This window comes from Sorex araneus, chromosome 1 (assembly GCF_027595985.1).
Source record: "Sorex araneus isolate mSorAra2 chromosome 1, mSorAra2.pri, whole genome shotgun sequence".
Taxonomy (NCBI): domain Eukaryota; kingdom Metazoa; phylum Chordata; class Mammalia; order Eulipotyphla; family Soricidae; genus Sorex; species Sorex araneus.
In genome coordinates, this window is record NC_073302.1 from 337804109 (window position 1) to 337819834 (window position 15726).

Sequence of the window (15726 nt, forward strand, 5' to 3'; positions counted from 1 at the left end):
TTTTACTGTCATCCCGTTGTTCATTGATTTACTCGAGCAGGCACCAGTAACATCTCTATCTCAGCCCTGAGATTTTAGCAGCCTCTCCTTACTCGTCTTTCCCAATGATTGGAGGCTCTTTCAGGGTCAGGGGAATGAGACCTATTGTTTCCGTTTTTAGCATATCTAATACGCCACAGGTAGCTTGCCAGGCAAAAGATAAATAATTTTTATTTGTTTAAAAGAATAAAAAATTTACATCCAGGAAAATATAACTAGACTGTTGGTAGAGCAGTGGCTAAAAATATGAGTGAGGAAAAAATACTAACAATGGTAAGTATAATACCAGAGTTAGGCCAATGTAATTAGTTGTCAAAATCCATAGTTATTGTAGATATTTATAAATAGTATCTATCACATACAATATATCACCATCTACAGTTTGCTTGCTTGTTTGTTCAATCAGTACTTGACGATGTAAGCACTACATATATTTTTTCTTTATCAATTCTACATAACCTTTTATTATTCAATTATTTTATTCCTTGTCTGTGTATACTTTAATATTATTAAATGGATAAACAATTCACTAGAAAGCAAATTATTGTGTATTGGTAGCCTGATTTTTATTATACTGCTTTATCAATTCCAGCTATTTGAACCATCTGTAGAAATTTTTTAATATTTGCTTACCTGCTGGCATATGTGTGAGAGCTGTCTTCTGATCTTCTATTTAAAAAAAAGAAGGAAAACAGTATTCTGAATTAGTGCTAAAAAAGTATCAACTGCATTAATAAAAGATCACCTTATAGGCATCATTTATTTATTTATTTGTTTATTTGATTTTGGGGTCACACCCAGCAATGCTCAGGGGTAATTCCCTGCTCTGCACTCAGGAATTAGTAGTGGAGGTGCTTGGGGGACCATAATGGAATGCTGGGGATTGAACCCGGGTCAGCCGCGTGCAAGGCAAACGCCCTCCCCTACCTGTTGTACTATCGCTCTGGCCCCAGGAGTATTTATTTTTTAACAAATCAAGTTATCAATTTTAAAAAGTCAAGAGTCACTAAACAAAGATATGCAAAGGTACGGTCAAAAAAAGATATACATAAATTGCATTCTTATTTATATTTTCAGAGTGAAATTTGAAAATATCTGCCATAAAAGAATATAACAAAGGCAATAAGGTAAAAATAAAAGGCAAATAACTTGTCTTTATACTTCTAAACAAAATGTATTTTTTAAGCTAAATGACTGATTCTAAACTTTAGGCCCCATATTTTAACTTTTTATTCATTTATAAAGAAATTCTATAATTTACATATTAAAACCTGAAGCTCTAGACAAACTGTCAGTGAGTTTGGAGGGGAACTTCCCTTTCCTATTCCTCATATAGAAGAGTGCTGACAAAAATAACATAAACAAGTGATACACATATGTGATTAACAACAAGAAAAGAGTTCTCCTGGTTCCAGTGAAAACGAAGAAGACAGGAGCTGAAAGGATAACTCAGGCTAAAATTTAGTAACTGCAAAAGATCTTATACTTTTGGAGCTATATCTTCGTTAAAGGAAGTTATGTGAAGAAATGGTAAGTAAACTGTTTGAAACACAGTGCTGTACCTGTTCTTCAAAACTGGTTGGTATATCAATATGAAACAGTGAGAGTGTAATTTAGAAAACAATAAAAATTTTGCTAAGAATAATTAAAAAGTGAATACTATATATTTATCTCACAATTTTTATCTAATAAACTAAATAACTGAATGCCCTGGAATAAAGAAAAAACTGTCACAATTTGCCTCTCACAGAAAATAAATGATTAAGCAAACAAAAAAACAGAACTCTAGGTAAGTACATAAAGATTATTAAAAAATAAGATTGACAGGGGGCTGGAGAGATAGCACAGCGGGCAGGGCGTTTGCCTTGCACGCGGCCGGCCCGGGTTCGATTCCCAGCATCCCATGTGGTCCCCTGAGCACCGCCAGGGGTAATTCCTGAGTGCAGAGCCAGGAGTGGCTCCTGTGCATTGGCAGGTGTGACCAAAAAAAGCCAAAAAAAATAATAATAAGATTGACAGTCGGGATGGGAGATATGTGCCAAAAGTAGATAGTGGACCAAACATGATGACTTTTCAGTATCTGTACTGCAAGCCATAATGCCCAAAAGTAGAAACAGAGTATGGGGAATATTGTCTGCTATGGAGGCAGGGGGAGAGTGGGAAAGGGTGGGGTATACCGGGGATATTCATGGTGGGGAATGTTCACTGGTGGAGGGATGGTTGTTTGATCATTGTATGATTGTAACCCATTGTTTTCGTGTAAACATGAAAACTTGTAAATAGCTCACAGTGATTCAATAAAATTTTAAATATAAAAAATTTTTTAATAAAAAAATAAAATAAGATTGAGCAGACATGTCTTTGGACCCCACCCAGGCTGAACCTCATGTTTGGAGCAATTCTGAGGGGAATTCTCTCCGAACTCTGTTCGGTCGAGCCTCACACATGAAGGGACCGCAGAGGAACCCAGGTGTAGCTGAACCCGGGGCTGAGATCTCAAAGTCTGCTCAAATTGGAACTGAGCCTTCTCCATCCAGAAACCCCAGTTTCCAATGGCTTGGCACCCACACTCACAAACTGCCCCTGGCTCCGTGTAATCACACCAACGGCCAACATCCAGAGACTATAAGACGGAGCTCCCAGAAGCGCAACATCTAATAGCCTTGTTCTCCTTCTTGTAGAATCTGACAAGCTACCAAGAGTCTATTGCCCACATGGGAGAGCCTTGCAAGCTCCCCATGGCGTATTCATATCCCAAATACAGTAAAAGATACATACATACCTCTCAGAGAGCCAGGCAAGCTACCAAGAGTATCCCGACCACACGGCAGAGCCTGGCAAGCTACCCGTGGCGTATTTGATATGCCAAAAACAGTGACCCTGAAAGAGCCTCCAATCGTTGGGAAAGACGAGTAAGGAGAGGCTTCTAAAATCTTAGGGCTGAGTAAAAATAGAGATGTTACTGGTGCCCGCTCAAGTAAATCGATGAACAATGGGATGACAGTGACAGTGACAGATTTTTTTAGGTGTGACATGGACAAAGCTGACAGAAATATTTCAGTTTTTATCTGCTGGGAAGGATATACTACTAAAAGGGAATTGCAGCTATGAATGCAAACATTTATTTCATTAAAAAATTAAAAGATTTGATATTTGAGTCTTCCCAATGACAGGGGGAAAAAACGTTTGCAACTTTCTCTTTTTTTATATTAATTATATTTTGTAAAAATTTGTTACAGAATAGTATGTGCTTCCTAAATACTCAGAGTATTTTTTTAAATATTCCTTGCCAAAAAAATGCAGTGCAAATTAAAATACTTCCTCTGTGACAAAGCCTAGAAATATTCCTTTAAAATAAATAGCTCTGGGGCTGGAGAGATAGCACAGCGGGTAGGGCGTTTGCCTTGCACGCGGCCGACCCGGGTTCAAATCCCAGCATCCCATATGGTCCCCTGAGCACGGCCAAGGGTAATTCCTGAGTGCAGAGCCAGGAGTAACCCCTGTGCATCGCCAGGTGTGACCCAAAAAGCAAAAAAAAAATAAAATAAAATAAAACAAATAGCTCTAATGTTTCTTCTATAGGTGACACAAACCACACTTTATGAATTACCTAAGTACTTGAAATCAAAGAGGGATACATTTTAATTCTTCCTCTCTCAATTATCAAAGCAATAACCTTAGTAAGTTTTTAAAAATACACTCCAAGAATTTCTTACATCTTCAAAATGTGGATATTAGCATATAAAGTCACATAATACTCAGATAAAAAACTATCTGAGATCAAATGTGACATTGACATTGTACTCAATAATACTATAAAGTATTATTACTGCTCAGAAAATTGCTTTATAATATGATAAAATTCCAGCAGAACTATAATTTAACTTCAAAACACAAAACCAACTTACTCGGTACTTGTGTATTCCTCTTCCTTAACGAAACATTTTTTCCAGCGATCCCATGAGACAGCTATTAAGATTGTTACGATGAGACCAGGCAAAGCGATGTAGGAAGCCAGAAGCCACCGTTCTTTTCCAGCCTTCTTAAGTGTTTTCTCTGTGAATAAATCTAAAAACAAAAAAAAAAGATGTTAAAATCTAAAAGTTAATTTGTAAGTTATAAAAATTTATTACAACATCTGAACTTTTTGTTTCTCCTTAAGGAATATGGAAAAATAACGATGTCCTTAATATATGGACTCTCTTTAAAACCTTTCATTCTGAAGAGTAGAAATCAAATTCTAGAAAGTTACAGTGTGTTATACCTTACACAAAAACTCAGCTAAATATCACTAGCACTGTTGGTGGGACATAAAAATAAATTGTAACAGTATTTGGTACAGGTTCTTGTAATTGTCAAATGAGTCAAATATGCTACATTTGTAATCTACAGAGTAGACTAAACCCATTCACACTTCCTTTAAGCATAACCTGTTCTTTTTCCTATTAGATCATTAGTTTGCTTTTGTCTAAGAGATCTATTTTTACATATGGAGTCAGTGCAGAACTTCTAAAATTTTTCTAAATAAATCCTGATTTCTAATCCTAATTCTGCCACTACTTAGCACTGGATATGGTAACCAGAACATATTACTTAAATTCTATAAAAGAAGTACATTCCTTTCATTTATTGTACATTCTTGGTGCCTACATTAGAACCCTTTTAATATTTGGAGTAGAAAATTTTTATAAAATCAACTAATATATTACAGAAATAAAAATCATGGTAGAGGTCTGTGAAGTATCTGAAGTGGTAAAGCATGTAGCACTGTCATCCTGTTCTTCATCAATTTGCTTGAGCAGGTACCAGTAACGTCTCCACTGTGAGACTTATTGTTACTGTTTTTGGCAAACGCCGAGGGTAGCTTGCCAGGCTCTGCCTTGCGAGTAGGATACTCTTGGTAGCTTGCTGGGCTCTCCAAGAGGGACAGAGGAATCAAACCCGGGTTGACCGTGTGCAAGGTTCCTTTACCACATCCCTTGCACGTGGTAAAGCATATCCCTAATATATTCGGGGCCCTAAACTTAATCTCTGGAAACTCATGGCCGGCATGGGTACCATGGGCTGTAGCCCTGCTGGTTTCCGAACACCAGCCCATGATTATTAACTGGCTATGCAGGACAGGAATCACCAGGGATGGCCCCAATCCCTGAGCATTGCTGCTTGTGGCCTCAAGAATAACTTAAATTTTTTGTGAATCTTGATAAAGTGAAATTAATGAAACCTCGTGTGCATGTACAGGTTTCTATAAACCTTAAACATTTGTAGAAATTGCCACAGTAACAGAATAAAATTCCAACTTAATCTTTTATTATATATTAAAGTTCAACAGAAGTTTCAATAGTGTGAGCTTATAGTATTGCTAGACAGGGTAAGTGCACCAATGTGCCCATAGCTTTTCACCATTGTCTCTACATTCCTTCTAGTCTGGTCTTTCACCCGCACCCGTGCCCTCATTGTTTGATCATTTGTTCTGCATTACAGTGTCATGGGTTTGTCATTATTCAGGATTATCTTTTCTTAATTTAACTCTATATTCTACAAATGAGTGAGATAATATAGCATTTATTCTCCATCTGAAATAAAGCATTCTCTATATTTCATTTAATATCATACCCTCAAATTTCATCCACATTGCACCTACTACGTGATTTCATATTTTCAAATATTACAAAAAATACTGTAAAATATTATACTAAAGTCTTAAAATATTGATATTGTATATTTTAGTTCATGTACTTAGCTCCTTTGTCATAAATTAGTTTTCCACAAATCTAAGAGCTTATCCCAGGATCTTCATATTTCATTCTGTTTGTCTGTGAATGTATCTCTACTCCACTATCACACTGTTCATACTGCAATAGCTTTATGTAGTATAGCTCAAAGTCATGGAACATAATACCTCCCATTTTTTTAAGAATTTCTTCAGCTGGTTCTATATAAATTTTAGCAGAGTTTTGTGGAGCATGGTGATGGGCACTGGAGCAGGTAAGACCTGACCTTGTAAAGTAGCCAAGAAGCAAAGCCTCAGAAGAGGGAGCATCTGGGCGAAGTTGGCAAGAACAGGGTATCAGTCAGCACCAGGTGTTTGGCCTTGAGCCTCACTGACTTCCTAGTCACATGAGTCTAAGACACAGAAACTGTCGCATCTGCTTAGCAAGTCATCCTGACTGCAGCAATTAGCCTTGATTGGGATTGAACTGTGGCAAAGCAGAGTTGGAAAGGTGATAGGCCAATACAGCTGAACTTCATGTGATTGGACTTTCTTGTAAGCTGAGACTCTCTATAAAGTGTGTGTATCTGACAACAAGATGAACAGCCATCAGCTGCTCCCAAGGGTGTTTCTTGGAGCCCGTCATCCTTCGCCCCACGGTCTGCCCAGACCGGTGCACAAGGTGTCCAGGAATGTTGGGGGGGAACTGTTCCCCAACAGCGTTTGTTCTAAGTCCTTGAAGAATGTGTTTGGAACTTACCAAGGCTTTAGTTAAATCTTTATAACAATTTGGTAGGTTAATCATTTTAGCAATGTTAATTTTTCTACCTATGAACATGAAATATTTTTACTTTTTTCTGCTGTTCTTTTCTATTCAATGGTAACAGTTTTCTCTATGTCTCACCATCTTTGTTAAGTCAATTCCTTTGAGCATGCAGGTATGCTCAAGTCTTACTCCTAGCTCTGCATTCAGGGGTCACAACTTTACAGGCTGGAGGGGACCTTTGGGGTGCAGGAATCAAGCCACCATTAGCTGTGTGCGAGGTAAATGCCTTATCTGTTGTATTATCACTCAGACCTCTGAAAACTATTTTAGTAGAGGTTGCATTTTTCACTTCTAGTTCATTATTTGCTTATAGAAATGCAACATATTTTTATGTGTTGGTTCTATAGTCTATTGCCTGTTTTATTATTTTGTTAATCATTTTTATTGAGGTATTAATTCACAATATTGTTAATCATACTACTCATGAATACATTATTTCAATACCACATCCATCTCAAGAGAGTTCACTTTTTTGGAGAGGAAACTGTTCCAAGGTTTCCTCCCAAACACCCTTCCCCATGTAAATTCAATTCTGTAGACAAAGTCTTCAGTTCTGATGATTTTAACCATCTGCTGTTTCATTACTATTTCTTTTTGATCCCATATATAGGAGAGAACTTTGTTATTGTGGTGGTGGTGACAGCTACACACATATAGATAAATAGCGTTAATCTTGTGAAATTCCACAGAATTTTTATTTATTTATTTATTTACTTTTAATTAGTGAATCACCATGAGGGTACAGTTACAGATTTATACATTTTTGTGCTCATATTTCCCTCATACAAAGTTCGAGAACCCATCCCTTCACCAGTGCCCATTCTCCACCACCAGTAAACCCAGCATCCCTCCCACCTCTCCAGTCCCATCTCTCCCTACCCCACCCTGCCACTGTGGCAGGGTATTCCCTTTTGTTCTCTCTAATTAGGTGTTGAATTCCACAGAATTTTAAATCAGCGATAAACTGATAAAATAATTTTCCAGAACTATATCTTTCTTTTTAGTGGTATTAAAATCAAAATAGGTAAATACTAGAAATGTAAAATTTAGTAAGAATGAAAAGAATTAAAATATTTTTAAGGAGAATTTTAAATAAGCCTATAAGAATATGAGTCTGCTTTATCCTAAGAAGGTGAACACTGGTTTTATAACAGAAAATTTTATATTACAGATACTGATTAAGTGTCTGCATTGATAAGTAAAAGATCATATAAAAAATAAATAACTTGATCATACATAGAACATTTAATATAAATGAAATATTAAGCTGTTATTGGAAGTGTATAAAATCCCTTAGTAAGCTAGCAAACATTTCTTAATCAAGTAGAGGATAATCATAAGCACAACAGTGAATTCCATGCTCAATGCCAAGTGCTAGGAAATTGGCCTGGCCATTTAAAAAAGCTTCTTTACCACTCTTGCAAAACTAGATTCAAGGCTGTGAATTCCCTGAACTGGTGCCTGTTCATGATGTTCTTTATGATTCCTTCAAACTGAATAACAATGTACCTGAATAAAAGTATTCTTGGTGAGATGTTCATTTCATTGAATTTTAGGGGGTTTGGTTTTGTTTTGTTTTTACCATATCTCCTCATTCTTTTCTAGCTTGAAGATCATTTGATAGATCTGCTGTGTGTCTTATGGGCTTCCTTTGTATAAAAGTTGCTTTTTTGATCTTGCCCATTTCATTATTTGCCTGTCCTTGTGTTTTGATATTCTGAGCACAATATGTCTTGGAGTTTACTTATTTGATTCTATTTTCTCGGGATCCTCAAGTTCCCTATAGGGTATTTGGTTGCCATTACATAAATACTCTCAACTCTCAGAACTTCTTATCTATGATGTATTTCACTATTTTTTCTTTATAAAATTCACCTTCCTAGTAGAGTTCGGGCAAAATATAGAGGCGGGGATCAAACCTGTATAGGCAATGTATACGGCAAGCACCCTTTCCCATTGTACAATCTCTCCAGGTCCTAATCATTCTTATATTCCTCCTAAACTCATCTTAGAGTTCTCTGGTATGCTAATCACACCACTTCCTTTCCAACCTTTTTCCTTCTGCTCTTGTTTCCTAGAGGTTTTCTGCATTATATCTTAGAGCTCCTCTCTCTGTCCCTCAGTTGTCATTCTGCTGCTTAGAAAGACTATTGAGGGTGTTTTAAATAACATCTATCATACTCTGTTTGTCTGAAACTCTGTTTCATTTTTGATCAGGTCTCACACTTTCTTGTGGTTATTTGACTACCTATGGTTTCTTTAACGTCATTATTATCCTCACCATGGTGTCACTAAAGTCATTCTCTGAGGGTTTAAAGATCTGGTTAGTATTGTTCGAGCCTTTCATATATATTATTGTTTTCACTCTTTGAACTTGGTGGATATCTAGTTATCTTCCCCCACAGGATTTTCTGTGTTCCTAATGTGCTGAGAGTCAATCTTTATGATTATGCCCCCTGGGAGATTCTGAGAGATTAGGCTAGAAGTTGCTCTTTTGCTTCCTTCCCAACCTTACCCATGATGGGAAATATAACTATGAGATTATAAAATTTGATGAGTGGAACATATGCAGCTACTTCAGTAAATTTGATGCTGTTCAGGCATGAAGGCTGCTGAGACCTAGAAAGAAAGAAGGAAAAAATGCTCCCCCCCAGTTCCCAAAAGGATTTGGAGATGTAAACTGGGTTATCAATTGAAATAACTCTTTAAAATTGAACTAGAGGAACTAAATAATAAAGTAGTAAGTCTCAGAAAGTGTTGTTTAAGATAAAAATCAAATCAGTGCCCATTAATACACAATAAACAGTTTTATGAATAAAAAAGAAGCAATATAAAAGATAAAAAGATAATGAATGAAAACAAAAAATAATATAATATTATAAGGAGAAACAAATTGTAGTCAAAATGACAAGAACCAAAAACACACAGAGAGAGAAAGAGAGAGAGAACTTAAAGCTGCAAGAGAGAAGCAAAACTTCAAATAACAGGAGAAAATCATGTTACATAAAATATTTCCATCAAATTCTACAACCAATAAGATGATAGAGATATACAAAGCATTGTATGAAAAGAAGCTCCAACCAATAATTGTTTACCCAACACAAGGTTATCGCTCAGATTTGAAGGAGGGATTTTTAAAAATATTCAAACAAACAAAAGCTGGGGAGATATTTAGTCCCTAATCCAGCTCTGGTAAAGATAGTAAATAACATTATATTTAAAAATATCAAATGATACAAGTATAAAATCTCCATCTAGATACATTTCAAGAAATTCCTTAAGAAATTAATAAACAATTTCTCTAAATGTCAATAGAATAAAGCCCATAAATTGGCACAGAGTTTTTGTATATGACAGGGAACAAAATCCAAGCTCCTATTGTTTACAAGGGCTAAAATTTAAACTCTCATGGTCAGCATAGGCTCAGATTTAAAGATTGGAAAGTAATCATAAGGGCAATGACTAACAAAAGTTGGAACAGCAGTACCTGTATCATATCAAATAGCAATCAAGTTAAGGAAAAGAGTAAGAGATTGGATGGACATTGTATATTGGTTAAGGGATTGATAGAACAATTCATAGCTTTTTACTCTTTGATTTTAGGGACACGCCCAGCTGTGCTCAAGGCTTACTCCAGGATCTTCACTTGGCAGTCACCTGGGGGTGTTCAAAGGGACCATTTGGAGTTCCAAAGTTTTGGAGCAGGGTCAGCTAAACGAAAAGCAAGCATTCTACCTGCTGTATTACCTCTCGGGCTCAAGAGGACTTGACTCTTATCAATGTATATACATTGGATGAAGGGCAACAAATTTTATAAAGCAATTGCAAAGAGAAGTGATGAGAGACTTATGGGAGCACAACAGAAGTTGAAAATCTTAATACCTCACTTTCATCAGACAGAAAGAAAACCAATTAAAAAAAAAATAGAAGCCCTAAATGAGTAATTGGAAAAAAAAATGGTCTCAGAGACATCTTTAGAACCCTCCACCCACCTAAAATCTGAATGCACATTCTTCTCTAGGGTACAAAGAACAATATCCAGGGAAGAGCATAAATAATAAGCTGGGGCAAATTTGAATATCCATAAAGTCACAAAAAAACAGGAATGAGACCCTGAGTCGCTGCTCATGAACGGCCTCTCTGGCTCCTGATCCAGCTGCAGAACAGCCATGATCCCAGAGACTCAGAAACAAATCTCAGAACCCAGCGGCTTTTGGCAAAAATGTGCCCGGACTCCACATTAGGTTTTTGGCCCCGGGACACCCCAGGTGGGAAAAGGTGCCAATCTACCGCCTGTTCCCCCTGGCGGCTCAGGGGCCACCATCTTCCAGAGGCCAATGGACAGATGGGTTTGGGCCCACAGTGTCGAGGCACAAGAGGCCTCATGGAATGGGGGTGGGGCCGGCCCTTTCCTTCCCAGCTCCAACGAGACCACTGGCTTTTGGCAGAAATCCCTCCAGATTTAATGATTAAAATTCCAGAATTCCAAAATTGCATAGCTGCTATAGTGGCCATGCAACATCCTACGCTGTTCATAATCAGCAATAAAAAACAAAGTGTCTAATGTTGCCTTCTCGGCAGTTATAAGTTTGGAAGGGAAATCTCAAGTAACAATGGTAGGGCCGGTGTCGAAATATTGAATGTAATCAAAGTAGAGTGAGAGCAATGTGGACATTATCTGCCACACAGATAGGGGGAAGGTGTGAGATGGGGGCATACAGGGATTGTTGGTGGTGGGAAATGTGCACTAGTAAAGGGACAGGTGTTTCATTACTGCATGACTGAGACTTACACCCGAAAGCTTTGTAACTGCTCTCACAGTGGTTCAATTAAAAAAAAAAAAACAGACCATTACCAGGTGTCTTTTCAGACCACAAAGAAACAAAACAAATATCAAATAATAAATTAAAATATCCTTAAAATAAGTAATAGTGACAAAGCAAACTATTAAAACTTATGGGCATATCAAAAGCACTGCTTTCAATGTGGAAATTCATAACAATGCAGGCTTATATCAGAAAAAAGAAAAAGCTCAAATTAATAACTTGTCAGCTTGAGAAACTAAAAGAAGAACAAATAAATCCAAAAGTAGAAGGAAGGAGATAAAAATTAAAGTGAAGATATATGACATGTAAATCAACAAAACATTACAAAGGTTCAGTGACAGCAGGTTTTTTAAAGAATAAATATGATTAAAAGACACTTAATTTGATGCATGAAGAGGGAGAAAGAAAGAGAGACCAGTGCTATAAGATCAGCAATGAAGGGAGAGAAATTATAGTGGATTCCTCAAAATACTAAGAAAAGAAAAAAGATCATAAGAGGTTGCTATGAACAACTCTGTGCCACCATGCTACAGAACCTAAAAAATAAAAAGATGAATTCTTTGAATGACACAGTCTCCAAAACCAAATCAAAAGAAAGAGAAAACCTGAACAGAAAAGACATTTGTATACCTTTCTTCATTGCAACACTAATTACATTAGCCAAAAATCTAGAAACAACCCTAGTGACCAAGGACAAATGACTGGATAAAGAAACTATGGTGCATGTACACAACAGAGTACTACTTAGCTATAAGAAAGGACAAAATCATGCAATTTTCTGCTACATGGATAGATTTGGAGAGTATCAGTTTGAGTGAAGTTATTCAGAAGGAGAAGGAGATACAACAGAACGATCTCTCTCATATGTAGGGTATAAAAAACTATATTAGGGTCCTGATTGATAGTTCAATATTTAGCAGGTTTGTCTTGCACATGGCCTGAGGTTGATTCAATCTTTAGCATTCCATATGGTCCCCCAAGCACAACCAGGAGTAATTCCTGAGCGCAGAGCCAGGAGAGACCCCTGATCATCACCTGGTATGAAAAAAAAAGTAAGAAAATGAAAAAATGATAAATATTCAAAGGCAACAGAAACTGAGAACTGGTCTTAAGTTGAACGATTTCCACAGGGGAGAGGTCATAAGAGGATATGGGGGAGTAGGTGAAAAGATACTGGGACAATGTTCTGTGGAAGCAGACACTATGGTGGAGGGTGGAGGGCGGGAATGTTTTACACACAACACCCAACCATTAATAGTGTTATAAGCCATAAGGTATACAATAAAATTTAATTCAAAAAATTAAATAAAAATTACGAGCAATGAAATTGAAGCAATAATTTAGAATCTTTCCAATGCTGGAGAGAGTGTATAGAGAGCACAGAGGGCAATAAAGAACCCAAATAGATAACCTAATAGCACAGTATAGGCAGCAAGAAAAATGCCAATAAAGGGAATCCAAGGCAAAAAAAAGAAGAAGAAATAATAATAAACTTGAAGCACAAATCAATTAATTAAATACTAAATTAAAAAGAAGAAAGTTAGGACTGGAGTGATAGCACAGCGGGTAGGGCATTTGCCTTGCACGCGGCCAACCTGGTTTCAATTCCCAGCATTCCATATGGGCCCCTGAGCACCTCCAGGAGTGATTCCTGAGTGCAGAGCCAGGAGTGACCCCTGGGAATCGCTGAGTGTGACCCAAAAAGCAAAAAAAAAAAAAAAGAAGAAATTTAAAAGATTAGTTAAACCAAGATTTGGTTTTTTTAAAGAATAAAAAATAAGTTGCATGTCCTTCTCTCCCAGAAGGGAGCATAACACGACACACGCCATAACCATGCCGCCGGACTCCACACCAGGCTGTTTCATTCAGGGCACCCCAGAGGGGGGCAAGTTAGGGCCCACACATCACCCATATTCTTAGAGTATCACACCACATTGGAGGGGGTTCAAAGTAGGAGGCAACCAATCTTAGAGGGAAATATATTTTTTACAGATATATATACATACATACACACATACATACATATATACATGTATATGTATATACATGTATATACATATACATATATATGTATATATATACATATATATAAAGCACACAGGCTCAACCTTTAACATGTTAGTGATCTCTCATGGAAGGGTTTAATGGCCCCTAGGTGAAATATGACAATCTTCACACTCTCTCCTCTAAGGAAACTTTTTGGTAACATTTTTAATGGTTTTTCATAACAAATAGTACAAAATAAATTATTTTGGTTCTGCTTTGGAGCAGGGGTTGGGGTTCAGGATGAAAACATCCAAAATATGGTGGTGGGAAGTTATAATGGTGGTGGGATTGGTGTTCAAATATTAAATGATAAACAATTGCACTGTAGCACTGTAGCACTGTCATCCCATTGTTCACTGATTTGCTCCAGAGAGCACCAGTAACATCTCCATTGTGAAACTTGTTGTTACTGTTTTTGGCATATTGAATTTGCCACGGGTAGCTTGCCAGGCTCTGCTGTGTGGGCGGGATACTCTCCTAACCTGGGTCGGCTGTATGCAAGGCAAATGCCCTACCCACTACTGTGAACTACTTTCTAAAATTTAAAAAAAAATGAAATTAAAAAAAAGTAACAAACCACTAGCTAGACTTAGGAAGACAGGAAGAAAGAGAGAAAATCTCAATAAACAGAGTTAGAAAAGAACTTTGAGGCATGTCATAAGAGATACCACAGAAATTCATTCCTGGTACCCTATAAGGTCCACTGAGCACTGAAGAGTGATCCCTGAGTATAGTGCCAGAAATAAACCTTGAGCACCACCAGTTGTGGCCCCCAAGCAGCAAAATTCTCCCCCCAAATAGGAATAATTTAATTGAATATGAGTTGATAAGCAAGTAGAATATTGTGCTAACACCCTTCTGTAATCTACTTTAGTAACAATCTGTGCACTTTTTAAGTTTAAAAAACCTTCTGAACAAAATATTAAATACTTTAATTTTCTTTTATAACACACACATAGTGATAGACACAGATTAAATGTTCTTGTTTGTCAATATGACATTACGGGTTCAACCATAACCTGAGGAAAGGTACATAGTCTACAGGAGAAATCCAAAGGTATCAAAAAATTAAAAAATTTAAAGTTCACTTTCAGCCATATCTTATATTTAAGATTAGAACATAGTGTAAAAGTGATAGTAAGAAAAAAGCACATATCAGTACAGGCCCTATTGATGAGAAAGTATTTTAAAATATCACTTTATCTACAAAAGAATCAGAAAAGGAAGCAAGAATAGAGAAAGGAGAAAGTAAAGAATAATTGATGAAAATAAGTGAAATCAAATTTAAAAAATAATGAACCAAACAAAAGCAACCGCTGTTGGAGAGGATGTGGGGAGAAAGGGACCCTTTTACACTGCTGGTGGGAATGTCGGCTAGTTCAGCCCTTTTGGAAAACAATATGGACGATTCTCAAAAAACTAGAAGTTGAGCTCCCATTTGACCCAGCAATACCACTGCTGGGAATATATCCCAGAAAAGCCAAAAAGTATAGTCGAAATGACATCTGCACTTATATGTTCATCGAAGCACGGTTTACAATAGCCAGAATCTGGAAAAAACCCGAGTGCCCTAGAACAGATGACTGGTTGAAGAAACTCTGGTACATCTATACAATGGAATGCTATGCAGCTGTTAGAAAAAATGAGGTCATGACATTTGCATATAAGTGGATCAACATGGAAAGTATCATGCTAAGTGAAATGAGTCAGAAAGAGAGAGACAGACATAGAAAGATTGCACTCATCTGTGGAATATAGAATAATGGACTATAAGACTAACACCCAAGAATAGTAGAAATAAGTACCAGGAGGTTGTCACCATGGCTTGGAGGCTGGTCTCTCATTCTGGGCAACTCCGAGAAGGGAACACCAATTAAAATGTGGTTGTTGGTCATGTGGGGGAAAGATGATGCGGGCCGAATATAGACTAGAGACAACACAATGGCCACTCAACACCTTTATTGCAAACCACAACACCTAATCAGAGAGAGAGAACAAAAGGGAATACCCTGCCATAGTGGCAGTGTGGGGTGGGGGGAGACGGGACTGGGGAGGGGGGGAGGGATGTTGGGTTTGCTGGTGGTGGAGAATGGGCACTGGTGAAGGGATGGGTTATCCAACTTTGTAAGGGAGAAACATGAGCACAAAAATGTATAAATCTGTAACTGTACCCTCACGTTGACTCACTAATTAAAAATAAACTATTAATTAAAAAATTAAAAAATAAAATAAAATAAAAATTTTTATATTGCTTGTAAAAAAAAAAATAATGAACC

The 15726-nt window shown here is 37.1% G+C and overlaps 1 protein-coding gene across 1 annotated transcript in view; it reads right to left on the reverse strand.

Moving 5' to 3' along the window:
- Positions 1–3943: 3943 nt before the first annotated feature.
- ADAM32 (ADAM metallopeptidase domain 32) overlaps positions 3944–15726 on the reverse strand; it is a 167561-nt gene continuing 155778 nt past the window's right edge. The window contains exon 18 of the mRNA XM_012932332.2: positions 3944–4107. Coding sequence (XP_012787786.1) covers positions 3944–4107 — 164 coding nt within the window. The remainder of the gene's footprint in view (positions 4108–15726) is intronic.